We start from the raw sequence: 14,576 nt of genomic DNA, 5'->3' as shown, positions 1-14,576 counted from the left end.
GTAGCTATAACCAACCTATCCATCTGCCAGCCAGATTGGGATTCTCCTATCCAAGGCTTGCATTCTGCCTCGCTGACAACTCCAAATAGGATTAAGGATTCTGATACATGCAAATAAACTTGCTGCCATAAAACCCGGCTCCTTGGCTCCTTAAATGTTTTTAAATGTTGTATAAATGACACCGTAGAAAGGGGAAAAATGCTATATAGATAAAAAGCAAAACTTTTATGCCGATGTAAATTAAGGATGGGAAAATATTGCCTGCTTTCTCCATTTTTTAAGCTAAGATGTATAAACTGCGTTTTAGTGGTAATAATATGGTGTTTGGCGGCAGAGGTATCCGATCGCTAATGAAGGTGCTACCATAGTTTACGGTGTAGACCACTTTTATGTATTAAGGTATTAGGTTTGTATAACATATTAGATTTGTATAACATGATTACAGTGGCACCAAACATTTTGTCATTGCCAACGTTACAAGGCCCCGTATGTATTTGTCCCATGTATTATATTACTTTATGTAACAGCATAAGAATCGGTAGCATTCTTATAATAAAGTCTTCATTGAGGCAAAGGTGTTGTATTATCACAGACTATTTGTGTTTGGGTCATGGTGCTGGTCCTATATAATCTGGAATATTCTAGAATATTAATATAATTATTATTAATATTGCCAATATAGTGGAGGCTCTGGTATACACCTTTTTAGTTGATGTGCCATTTGTGGGTTGTCTGCGATTCTGAACCTTTTATTCCTCTCTGATATGGCAATCCTAATACAGTCACATTTCCCATAATGCTTTTGTCTCAGCATTAAAGAGACTCCGTCCTCTTTGCCTAAGTTAAATTGATGGGTGAAACAGAAAATTTATCCCCAACTCACATTGTAAAGTCTCTGTGTAACCCTATGTGGTGCAGCTTCAGCTTCTTTATTTGATATTTTGAAGCTGCATCTCATAGGGTGCACAGGAGACTTCTGCATACAACTGAAAAAAAGTGTCAGGAGTGTTGTATGACTCTGCAGAAAATCATTCCATGGACTACTATATCACTGCACTCCTGGTGTCGCTGGACATAGCAGAAATGACCTTTTCATTAGCTCCCAGCTGCAGATGAGGAAGGAGAGTGGAGATGCTGTCAGTAACAATTTAATAAATGATGGTGTAATTACAAGATGTAGGCCACACAAGAGTGACTGACCTGTCTACAAAATACAGCAAGTAATCTATTGGTGGTCTGAATAGTGATCACATGGCCCAGCTGCAGTAATGCAGTTCAAAGTGTATAGATGCAACAGAGCAGGAGTGAAACAAATTACACTGCATCAATATTACTTTTTACAGATTTGCGTACGGCTTTCAAGATTAATATAAAGGAGATCGGTATTGCAGTCCACCTCCAGCAGCTCTATGTCATTTGCTATTGCCACTTTGGTCATGTATGCCAATCTTTTGTTCTAGTTTTTGACACTGTTTCAAAGCATTGAGTCTCTGTTCATGAGGCCTATAGGCCTGCAGTGGGATGCAGCGGTGTCTTTGTCATGAATCTATTACTCCAGCACTGACACCAAGTGCAAACAAATACCGCCCACCATAGGAGGTCTGTAGTAGTGGAATTAACTTGTCGCTGATCTTTTTATTGTTATTCCAAGCCCTCTACCTCCCATGATGCATCACTCTCCTATCAGCTTAGCCACATCCTCTTTTTGAGCATGACTCTATTAATAAGTGTTCTTCATAATTCCAATATTTTTTCATGTCTTATTATTCCAGGAGTCTCTCTCTTAAGATGATAATACGATGCAAATGCAGCCAGCAGATTCTACTGCATTAAATAAACATTTCCACTGTTAGCTGTGACACTTTCCGTACAATGTGTGGCGTACAGAAAAACCTACAGATGGGTGCTGAATTATAGCATGGACCAGCCTACAGCCAGCGGTCGTAACCATAAAACATGATTTAGACTGGAGCACGTAGCCTCTTTTATTTCCTCATTATGCAGTAAGTGACAGGATGTTATGGCACATCACTCTGCAACATATTGAACGCAGCCATAGTCGTCTAAAAATGAACACACATGGATTATTTCAGCCTAGAACATATTGGCGATATGTCATAAATAATGTGTTTGTTTTGGAGCCGGAACGTTGCCATGACTTGCCTGTGGCAAAAGCAATAGTGCCATCATTTCTAGAAGTGGTCATAAACTGGCAGATGCCATGCCAATATCGACACGATGCTTGGGCGGCTAATGTGGCATCGAAGTTCTTACTAGCATCACAGGATCGGAAAACACCGACCTTCACCTTTCTCAGCTGGCATTATGGGTATTGTTGGCGTTGTCTAGCCAGTGACTTCCCTAATACACTCTTGCATCTTTAAAAACAGCAAAAATTTGTATTGGGGCAACAGACAGTACTGATTCTTCTTATGATAATCCAAATGGTAGGGAAGCTGGCATTGTACACATGGGCAAAACATTGCCCAGCTGCTGCCCTTCGGTCATTGCTGAACTGAACTTTGGCACGCCAGGGTCATATCATGAAACTTACATTATTTTCAGTGGGAGCTTCAAAGCGGGGCTGCATGGTACCACGTCTCCAATTGAGATCAATGGGAGATGGTTTTAAAATGTAGAACTGCATTGATTTTTCTGTGCAAATCAGTGTAATACGAAGTACGACGTCCTTTCGAAAAATGTTTGCAAAATGGCTTTCTTTCAGAAGGAAGGAATCTACCGAGTCTCACCTAAGGTGACTATCAACACTCAATTACTTAAAGTGCTTTCAAAAGTTTCTCAAGGTTGTCGGCCAAACTGAAGAGAGACACTCCTGTGGGACTGTGTATTGTATAGTTGGGGGAAATGGTTAGGCCCCATTCACGCAACGCTTCAAGGCAATGCTCTGGGTATAAAGTAGGATACAATGAATAAGGTATTCCAATCCATATTGCGTCATATCTAGGTTATGGCCATAGACTTTTAACAGACCAAATGTCATTTACCAGTGACTCCAGTTGATCAGATCCATGATTTTTCAATTAAAGAAGAAATCCGGCAAAATTTTTAATTAAAGTGTTGTATTGCCCCCTAAAAGTTACACAAATCTCCAATATACACTTATTACGGGGAATGCTTATAAATTGCTTTTTTCCCTGCACTTACTACTGCTTTAAGGCTTCACTTCCTGGATAAAATGGTGATGTCACTTCCTGGATAACATGGTGATGTCACTTCCTGGATAAAATGGTGATGGTCACAACCCGACTCCCAGAGCTGTGTGAGCTGTGGCTGCTGGAGAGGATGATGGCAGGGGGATGCTCAGTGTCCCTCCAGTGCCCTGTGTCCCTCAGTGTCCCTCTTCCATCATCCTCTGCAGCAGCCACAGCCCACACAGCTCTGGGAGTCGGGTCGTGACATCACCATTTTATCCAGGAAGTGACATCACCATTTTATCCAGGAAGTGAAGCCTTGATGCAGTAGCAAGTGCAGAGAAAAAAACACTTTATAAGCATTTCCTGTAATAAGTGTATATTGGTAATTTGTATAACTTTTGGGGAGCAATGTAATACCTTAATAAATATTTTCACCGGACTTTTCCTTTAAGCTTTTCACTAATAATAGTCAATGGTTACATACTTGTTCCTAAGTTTTGGATTCTTCTGTGTGCCAAATCTTGAGTATATTTCAGATCTATTCTCTCCTGTATTTTCTGGCAAAAAGGGAAAAGGTCACAGCTAGAAAGGAGCGCAACTCAAGCATGCTTAAGTCTGATCCTTTGGCATTTAAACACCGGTTGCTAAAGAAGTTGGATGCAGCCCTAGGGAGTCCTGGAAAACATAGAGCCTGTGGCCGAACGATCTGGCCCAAGTTCCGCTAATCTCTAGTCAGCAGTATAATAAAGGGGACATGGGCCACAGAAGCTATAAGTAATGCCTGTAGGTTGGCAGCTATGAGTATAGCAATGCACAGACTTTGTGGCTCACAGTGCCAACTTCTTGAAATGAAGCTATTCTGGTGATCAGCTGTTCCCTCTAGGTCCACCTTCTTACATGCTAGGCTATCAGCCTTCATTGTTGTAAAAATTGCCGCTAGCCATACGTTGTAGCCGCCACAAAGGAGGTGTAGTATTACGTGGCGGTTGTTCAGATGTATGGCCGACTATGCAACACACAGACTTGCCGGGTGTGATAATATTGTAGATGTACTAATAGAAGAGGGTCCCAGGTGGGGTACGCTTCTCTATAATGTCCATATGGACAAGCTTAATAAGACAGCCCCTTTAAATTGCCAAGTGTCATGGTCACTAACCAGTTAAAGCACAAAGAAAGCCCATCTAAGTAACCTAGTATTGTTTTATGAGTGCTTGGGGCTTTCAGTCACTAGGGACCCACTTCTTTGCTATGAAGTATTGATGGATTTGTGTTGCATGTAATTAAGAGTCTGTAGATCGCTTTTATTTTACCTTCTTTTTTTTTTTTTTTTATTTCTTCGAGAAACAAAGGGTCCATGTTAATGGCAATTGTATCTTCCTGTGGTCCCATCCTTAGCCAGCGTAAAACAATTGCTAACAGTGGGGCGTGATCCTGCGAATGTGTAATAGCTGAACCATTGTCTCTGTTGTTGGTACATTTTATTTGTTTTTTTCAAGCTGAGCAAGGAAATAACTACCCCAATACCATAGTGTGCCGGCTTTCTGTGTTCCTACATAAAAGAGGCACCCAGTGACCTGAAAGTGAGCAAAACCATCTTGTGTAACAGCTTCCATCTTGTCTTGTGTCCACTTGTTACCTCTGACTGTTTTATAACTGGATAATTTTTTACTATGTAGGGCGCTGCTCTAGCATCGGCTACACATGGAATTAACTGTTCTTTCTTCATGCAGACCGCCTCAGAAAGAGAGGATTGTCATCGGGATGAACCCCCTAGAAAGATTATACCAGAGAAGAATACATTAAGACAGGTATGTCACTACTATCCCCAGTGTTCTGGGGAGAGACTCGGCATGTGGGGGTATTGTTACTATTTGTGGAGATCAGATGGTGCTTTCTGGGAAAACAGATATGCAAATTAGCTCATATCCAGAATTAAGAAGATTGTCTTTGGCGCCCTCTATTGAAGGTACCTTTCCTCTTCAACCCATCACTTTAAAATTTAGGCAGTGGGGGAAATCTAAAGACTTATAGAATTATTGTGTACAAAAAGAAGCTTTTATGTATGTATTTCTGCTAATCTATTAATATTTCTTTGCCAAGTTATAGATGCTCATCTAATTTCACTATTGCCTCTGTGACAACACCTGTTATGATTTCTACCAAGTCCAGTGTTACCAACAGGGCTGTAGTAAGCTACAGCTCCGACTCCTTAATCAGGGACCGACTCCTGAGTCCGACTCCAGTTCCTTTATAAATGACCAATCGGACACCAGGGAGTTATTTATCATACTAGTGAAAAGTAGATCTGGCTCAGCAGCTTCTTGGTAGTGTCCTACGTGATCCTGGGGCGACTTCTAAATGAGTAAGGCAAATATGTAAAGCAGATTCTCATCTGTGTGTGTGTGTGTGTGTGCAGTGGATGCAGCTAGTTTCCAGTCCTGAAGAACTCAAAACTAGACTAGATGGACCACGTGGTCTTTTCGGCTGACAGTCTATGTTTCTAACTAAATATTCACAATACACAAAGAAACACTGCTAACAATGCCAGATACCTGTAATATAGAGGTCAGACATAGGCCCAGATTGATCAGCTCTCTGTCAGCGTCCGCACTCCTGAATCATTGTGACCCCTCAGGAACTACCTGCAGCTGTGCCCCGCCTCACTCACTGATTGGCTGAGCGGGCATTTCTAAGTGGGGCCGTGACATCACAGACTGACTGGGGATGGTAAGCGGTGGTGATGCTGCACTGCAGGGGCACAGGATAGGTAAATAGGACTTCTTTATTATGGTCCCCCCTAGATTTTTGACTGTTGCCCAGAATACTCCTTTAATATTTCTCTCTCTCAAAATAAAAACACACAATCTTGTCTCAGAGAGAAAACACCACATTGAGGAGAGAGTTTACTGCTACACTACTTATCTTCCTACTTATCACTTCTTCTCCTCCTCCTTCTTCTCTATACTACACAGGATATCTTCAGATTACACTGCTGCTCATTTATAAGCATCCAGTAAGAGAACAGTACAGATCTCCCCCCACACAATGGACTCTTCAAGCTCAGAAACAAACTGCCAAGTAGTGACTGACAACTTCTCCCCGACCCCCCTTATGTAATAGGGCCAGTCCTTTATTACTGATATATGGAGGAAACTTAATGTATGTGTGAGAGGGGTTTAATGAATAAGGTCCTTAGATTGATAGAACATAAAATATATTGATAAGGAAAATCTATAACATTCTTATGGAACCTCAATTATAAAATTTTGAAAGATTATTTTTTTTAAAGCTGGAGGCAGTACATTTTTTCAACTCCAGACACAACTGTCTCAGTCTCCACAACCCTGGTTACTCATGTGTGTATCCAGATCACTAGTCACTGTTTCAGGGCCCTATTACACCAAAAGATGTCTGACAGATTATCTGACAGATTTTTTCAGCCAAAGCCAGGAACGGAGTATAAACAGGGAACAGGTCGTAAAGATAAGACTGAGATTTCTTCTCTTTTTAAATCCATTCCTGGCTTTGGCTGAAAAAATCTGTAAAATAATCTGTCAGACATCTTTTTGTGTTAGTCTTGGAGTTTCGCCACATACAAAAGGATGGCTTCTTGGATATCTCCTGCCTTTTTGAGGCTTCTGGAGATGGTTTAGAAGTTGTACAGACAGTCAGTCGAATCTTAAACAGAAGCTGGGTTCTTTGTTAAAAATTATATGGTTCCAGCTCAAAGCAGTCAAGGCTTTTTTTTTTTACACCACTCCACTACCAACAAAGGTGACATGGCTGTCTGTCAATGACAGGACACGTAATGGGCTCTGTAACACTGTAACCCAGTATCCTTCTACTAAGAGCCTGGAGATGGTCCAGGCATAGACAGGGTTATGTAATAAGGGTACTGCCTTTGTCTGAATGGTGAACAAGGAGCTGCCCTTGCGTGCTGGTGGACCAATCAATCCCGTGTACTGCTGATCTGTCTGTTGTGTGTGCCTTCCCTTATGAAACCACAGCTCCCAACAGCTTCATCAGAGTGGCCTAGATGTGGGTACTTAATTGAAATGATAATACTGTTTCTCTCAGTCCAGTGATGTGCCCCCCTCTTAAGCACTGCGGAATCTGTTAGCGCTATACAAATAAAAAATAAAATTATTAGTATTAGTATTATTATTACAGTGAACTTAGAAAAATGTCTTCGAGTGCATCAAAGAGGCAGGCTTAAAGATGAACTCTAGTTAAGAAAGGTTTTACCCTGTTCAATCCCCACCTATAATCTAAGCTTGTTTGTAATAGGCTTCTATTTCATAAATTGGTCCATTTTTCTGCAGCATATCCTGACTCGCCCACTGACGCTGGTGAAAATCCTTGCTTCCTGGTCCACTCTGTCTCCACTCTTCTGTCCTCCCCCTCCCTTCTGAGACAGAGGTCACATGATCTGTCTCTTCTGTTGCCAGGCAAGTTGTAAAATCTATAACCCCATCCACCTGGCCAAGGGCGGGGAAACAACAGCCTCTCCTGAGTTGTATAGGGAAAAGAAGACACTGTTGTTTCCTCTCTTTCTCTAATTTATTGATAAATAGAAAGATAGATATACAGAAAAAAAAACAGATACTGTGTTTACTGTGCAAAGCAGAATCAGATTAAGCCAGTGGTTGGTAGATACTACAAGACAGAAGTCTTCTAGGCAGTTGGCTTTGAGGCGCAGTGCATGCTGGGAGTTGTAGTTTCCTGTTACCATAATGTATAACTGGCATCAGTTGTAAACGTTTAAATCTGGGGTTAGGAGGAGCGTAGACACATTGGATTGCTGGAGTTCCCCTTTAACAGTCAGTGATCTCTCATGAAGAGGTACACTACCCAAAAATAGCCTCTGAGAGCTTTTTAATATTACACCAAAAAGCACTTTTGCGCCCACTTGTGGTAAGACCCAGAATCTAATCAGACCACACCTGTAATCATTTACATAAGTGCATGCTGAATTTTGCACCAATCAGACATTTCTATTTAGGTGCGTTATTTTTTTTGTCAATGAATGTACACCGCTAGCAAACTACTGAAGTATTGTTAGCAAATCTAAGCCCAGAACATTTCCGCCTTCTCCACGTAAGCCCGCAGACTACATCACTACGTGTTATTACTTGCGAGTCCCAAAATGTGTTTCATCTGATCACAATGCTCAAAAACAATTATAAGTTTTGGCAAGTTTGAGAGTAACAAACATGTTTTTTTGTGTTAGGTTATAAATTAATTTTAATAGGCTGATCCAGATGGTTCATTTGGAAAATGGATAGTCAGATCTGCTGGAAATTAAACTAAATTTATCTGCATCATACTTCAAAGTGAAGTGAGCGGGAGCAGCGCACATTAAGGCCTGCACATACAGATGGGCGAGCAGGTCACACGCGGGACTAATTGGATTCATTTGGAAAATAAGTGATTGGGTTTTTGGATCATCTCTTGGATTGAAAAAACTCTGCAAGATTTTTTTTTTCCCCTCCAACGTGAATGATTTTTATTGTCTTGTCTTGTATGTTTAATACTGCAAATATTTTTGTCTCCTTTGATGTGTTATATATACAGCTACACTCCACTGCAGTATGGGGATGACTATTACTAACTATTACTAATACTTATGTTTATTGTGATTCTTACATATTCTGCACTTGAAGAGTGTTTTCTTAAAGGGGTATTCCGGCAAAAATCTTTATTTTCTTTCAAATCAGCTGATTTCAGAAAGTTATATAGATTTGTAATTCTCTTCTATTTAAAAATATCAAGTCTTCCAGTACATATCAGCTGCTGTATGTCCTGCAGTTTTTTTCCAGTGTGACGCAGTCCTCTCTACTGACATCTCTGTCCCATACAGGAACTGTCCAGAGCAGGAGCAAATCCACATAAAAAAACATCTTGAGATTTTTAAATAGAAATAAATGTCAAATCTATATAACTTTCTGAAACCAGTTGATTTAAAGGAGAAGTCTGGGGATTTTTAAAAATCCAGCAGCCAGCAGGGGCAGGGGGAAATCTCATAGCAAGTAGGCACTTACCTCTCCCCGTGCCCACGGTGAGTGGCGGGACCGGCCTCGGGTCATTTTCCCCCCGAGTTGTGATGACCTCTCAACTCGGGGGAAAATGCCTGTCTCGGTTGATGAACTGGGCGCTTAGCCATTCAGTGACTTTAGAGGTGTCCCACCTCAATCACTGACTCGCTGAGAGGCCACTCCATCAGCCAGGTCGTGACGTTTACACCCTGGAGATCCCAGAGCTCAGCGGGGGTGCCACGGCCGGTCCTACTGCTCACTGCGGGCATGTAGGAGCAGTGAACTTGTAACTAAATTCCCCCCCTGCTCCTGCGGCTTCCAGATTTTCAAAATCCTCAGACTTCACCTTTTAAAAGAGAGATTTTGGCTGGAGTACCCCTTTAAAGGAAATATCTTTGAGGAGCCGAGTCTCTTAAACAGTTTCCTAGCAGTAGTTAACATTATTGCTGAGTTAAAGGCATTGTCCGTGGATCTAAAAAGCTACTACCCTACCTTGCTCTCTCCAGTGCCTGACTTCTCTGTCCACTCTCCACCCCCTGCCAACCCCAGGAGAATGTGCTATGTTGCAACTACAGCATATGTGCAAAACCCCATTGTGTGGCCATTGGCTTTAGCTTTAGCGTTCTATGTACCAGATACTTTGGTTCACTCTATAAGCCAAGGTAGAGAACCCCTCTTCCTCTGGATGAACTGATGGCATATATAGAATATGTCTGGTCTCTAGGGGCTTCTGAAGCCTGACCCCATAATGATCAGCTGGTTAAATTTCTATTAAATAGAGACCACCCCTATAATGTTGTTATCACTAAGCTTAGCTATACATTGTTATCTATGGCAGCTTTGCACAGTATAGGGCATATCTGTCAGGGCTCCGACCGCAGGGGCCCCTCTGCAATCTTAAAGGGGTTATCCAAATCAACAAAACATTGCCATTTTCTTCCAGAGACAACACAACTTTTGTCTCCATTTCAGGTGCGGTTTGCAATTAAGCTCCATTCACTTCAATGGAAATGAATTACAAAACCTACACCCAAACTGGAGACAAGAGTGGGGCTGTCTCTGGAAGAAAGTGGCCATTTTTGTGTAGCGCTGGATAACCCCTTTAAGATTGGAGATCCCGAACTCCCCATAGAATAAAACTGTGAGCTGCAGCTCTGTTCAATTTCAAGCTGAATGGCGCTCTTCAGCACCCCCATAGAGAGTGAATGAAGCTGTGGCCCACATGTACGGCCTGCAGCTCTATTCTGCTGGGATTTTGGATTTTGAGGTCTTCATTCTTAAGATCTTATACTGGGTAGGCCAAAACTACCCCAGATGGGATTACCCCTTTTAAAGTGTACCTGTCGTTATAACTTTCAAAATCTAAGTCAACAGTAGACGTGATATAAAGCAAGTCTGCAATATACATTCATTATTTTGTTGTTGTTATCATGCTGTAAAACAAAGCAGTACTTACCAGAAATCCAGGTCCAGTCTCCTGAAGGCAGATTTTATGTCTTGTGCTGGTTGTGAAAAACAGACTATACACAGGAATTCCGGCCAGTACAGAGAGTCACGTCTCAATGTGTCCATCAGTCACATGACTGCCTTGTCTCTGTGAGCGCTCAGATGGCCTGGGATACACAGGACGTCCTGTTTTCAGATTTTTTATTTTTTTTTTTCAAAAGAAAAGAACAGGAAACCGTCAAAAAACAGGTGCTGTGTTTTCCATGATGACAAAAAAAATAATGAATGTAAATTGCAAACTTTCTTTACATCATATCTACTTTTGATTTAGATTAGAAAGTTATAACGACAGAGACACTTTAAGGGTGCATTGACATCACCAATTGACGCTCCTAAGTTACGCATACTCTGCACCCTGTCCAAAGTACTAGGGGGACACCTTCTCCCCATCGGGAGTCAGAAATTGTATTTGTCTAGTTTTATTGGATACCTTGAGCTGTTAGCTACTAGTGGTTGGGTTTCCCCTATAATAGTAGCCAGCCCCAATTCCAGGGAGCGGCGGCAATGGTACGTGCGGCAGCCACAGGCTTCGTACCTCCATGTCTAAGAGCGGATGGAAAAAAAGATGATACCTGTCTTTTATACTTTTATCTCCAATTATCATTATAAACACCTTCACGTAACCTGTACTTGTAGGTCTGAGTTCACATGGAATATTGTGGTCAGTATTTTTAGTTAAAACCAGCAAAAAAAAAACAATATAGAGAACTATGGATGAATGTCCTTCTTTTTTTTTTTTTTGCCTTTGACCCCCCTCCTGGTTTTGGCTTAAAAAGCTACATGTGAATCCTGCCCATCACTCTCTTAAGTATCAGTTATCAGTTTTGTTAATAATTACAAAAAGAAAAAAACAAACAAAAAAAAAACGCTCTGATCAGCTTTATGTCTATGGAAATGGTATTGACCTAATAGACTCCAGAGGTCCTAGTGCTAAGTGTTTAGGAAGCTCATGAATACAGGTCTGTAAATTTATTGCCCCGCCATCTGTTTTTCCTGCCTTGCAATAGGAACCATCAGGGTTTTGTAAAGCTTTTGTGGTGGCCAGACCCTCAGCGGCTGACCTCCTCCCATCATTGTGGAAGCAGTGACTATGGCAGTCAATAGCAGCAGGTCAGAGGGCGGCTGTTTATGTTGCCCCCTCCTGATCACCCTAATGGCTTACCAAAAGGCGGTGGCGGTGTAGGATGTTTAACCACCCCCCTGCTACCATTGAGATATAATCAGCTCCCATTGCCGTCTCTTATTTATTTTCTCCTTCAGTTCTATCGAAGCTCTCACTTTTTTTATAGTGGGTGAGATTTGTTTAGGTTTTTTGTTTCCAGTTTAATTCATCATGTTTGTTTGTTCATTAACCCACTTTCTTTTTATACAAACGAACACATTAAAGGGAGCAAACTCAATGGCACTAACCTCTGTATACATCTCAAGCTACTCAACTCAGGATAGTCTTCTTTATGAAGCACCAGCAGCACTGGCTCTAACACGTGTATCACTTTTAAGTAGTTTTTTTTTTTTTTTTTAAAGTGGGTGGGATGTGGGACAGATTTCCCGCCACTTTCCTAAATAGAAGACGGTTGTGTATAATCTCTATGGATATACTGTAGGCTTTGTTCAGTGTAGCAGTAGAGGCAAGTTTTTTTTTATATACCATATTTTCTGGCGTATAAGGCGACTGGGCGTATAAGACGACACCTGACTTTTAAGTAGATTGTCAGGGGTTCGCCTTATACGCCGGAAAATGTTAACCCCTGCCTGACCGCATCCCTACTGCGGTCAGGCAGGGGTTAACTGCAGCTAAATTAAAACAAACAAACATTTAGCTCAACTGGGGCCCGTTCCCTGCGTTGGCGCGCCTCCCGTACCATCCCCGATGCAGGCAGTGTGACGTAAACTACCTGAGACGGAGATCGACGAACCTCTCCTTGGCAGCCGAGCGTCTCATCGGAGAGGCTTGGAGACGCTCGGCTGCCGGTAAAGCTTCGGGAGAATGACTTCGGGAACTTCCGGCGCCTCTTTCATTCTCCTGAAGCTCTCCTGGCAGCTGAGCATCTCCAAGCCTCTCTGATGAGACGCTTGGCTGCCAAGGAGAGGTTCAGCGATCTCCGTCTTAGGTAGTGTACGTCACAATGCCTGCGCCGGTAGCGGTACGGGAGGAATGCCGATGTCGGGAACGTGCCCAGGTGAGTTAAATGTTTTTTTTTTGTTTTGTTTTTTTTTATAGTGGTTTCCCCATACGGTGGGGATGGGGCCATTTTTGAACCCCCCCAACCATATGGGGCGACCATATTCTGCGTATATGACGACCCCCGACTTCTAAGAAGATTTTTCAGGGTTAAAAAGTCGTCTTAAACGCCGGAAAAGATTTATATAGTATGTTATGACTCATGGTGGGCATGAATCTCTGTTTTCCACACCACATTCTGGGACCCTACTATAGGAATAACATGGTGTTTATGAATCTTACAATAAAATGAAATCCTGCTCCAAGAGGGGACACAATGGGATAAACCAATATAGTTGTGCCGATCCCTTATATCCATTTGGAGCAAGGATATGGCAGCTTTTCAACCTGTCCAAATATCAGCCTCCCAAGCAGGTTTTCATTTCAGTATGGCATACCTATGGCATATCAGTATGGGCATACCTATGGCATATCAGTATGGGCATACCTATGGCATATCAGTATGGGCATACCTATGGCATATCAGTATGGGCATACACGTACCTTTGGCATATCCGTATGGCATTACGTATAAAAGGAGAAAACAGCTATACATGGTAAAGAGGATTTGGTAAATTCAGACCCCCATAGATGGCAGAGTATCTGAACTTCTTTGGCAGTGAAACTAGTGGTGCGCTTGAAGGTGCACTAGCTCATAATGTAATGGTAAACCGCTAAGTAGCCTCAGTTATGGCTCTCTTAATGCGGCCGTAATCTCCTATAATCTCTTGGTTTTGCAGAGATAGGAAGGGTTCTCCACTTTGCACCTGCCTGACGTTCTTTCTAAGGACAGCACATGATAGCTCAAGCTGTTTTGCAATATACTCTAATTATTTTACGTTTTCTGTTTTAATCCACGTTATACATACAGCCAAACTTTGGTCCGTGCTCCCTCTGGGCCGATATCTGGTCTCTCTTGTATTCCTGTACATCAACTAAGGGCAATTAACTTCTGCTGATTTAAACATAGAAAATTTAAAGTGTACCTATTATCATAGAGACATAATCGGTCCGGGTCTGACTGTTCAGACCTGTACCGATAGTCAGAACAAGTGGGGAGAGATGGCTCACTGCTCTGTGTCAGCATAATCAGTCAGGCTCCATAGACTTACATGAGGTCGATCATGTGACACAGAGCAGAGGGTGGAAGCGCTTAGGCTGGGTTCACACTACGTTTTTGCAATCAGTTTAACATACACATTTTATGAAAAAATTAATGCAAAAACCGATGCAATTGTTTTTTCCATTGACTTCCATTTACAAAAAAAACAAAAAACGGAACAAAACGGATGCAATTTTTAACGGACACAAGTAGTGTAGACTACGTTTTTCTGTCCGTTTAAAAGTAACCAATTAAAAACGCATACATTGAACGGATTGCAAAAACGCAGTGTGAACCCAGCCTTATTGCGGTCTTCTCTTGTCTCGTTCTCCCGATCGGTGCGGGTCTGAACACTCGGACCAAGACCGATTAAACCATTTGACATGTCTCTATAACATGTCAAAAGTTAGTTTAATAACAAAGCGCTATATGTGTATATTGCAAAACAACTTCTGGTCATAATCCCTGCTGATTTAAAAAAAATAATAAAATGCGACAGGTATGCTTTAAATTTGAAAGAGAATTATGTCCCGGTATGTACATTGCTATAATAGTTT

The 14,576-nt window shown here is 41.8% G+C and overlaps 1 protein-coding gene across 2 annotated transcripts in view; it reads left to right on the top strand.

Annotated features, from left to right (window-relative positions):
- Nucleotides 1-14,576, top strand: part of BTRC (beta-transducin repeat containing E3 ubiquitin protein ligase) — a 183,258-nt gene that overhangs the window by 63,606 nt on the left and 105,076 nt on the right. For both annotated transcript variants that reach the window (XM_069980182.1, XM_069980183.1), the window contains one exon: nt 4,886-4,963. In XM_069980182.1, the coding sequence (XP_069836283.1) occupies nt 4,886-4,963 (78 nt within the window). The remainder of the gene's footprint in view (nt 1-4,885; nt 4,964-14,576) is intronic.

This window comes from Dendropsophus ebraccatus, chromosome 8 (genome assembly GCF_027789765.1).
Source record: "Dendropsophus ebraccatus isolate aDenEbr1 chromosome 8, aDenEbr1.pat, whole genome shotgun sequence".
In the NCBI taxonomy this organism is placed as follows: Eukaryota; Metazoa; Chordata; class Amphibia; order Anura; family Hylidae; genus Dendropsophus; species Dendropsophus ebraccatus.
This window is presented reverse-complemented; position numbering and strand designations above follow the sequence as displayed.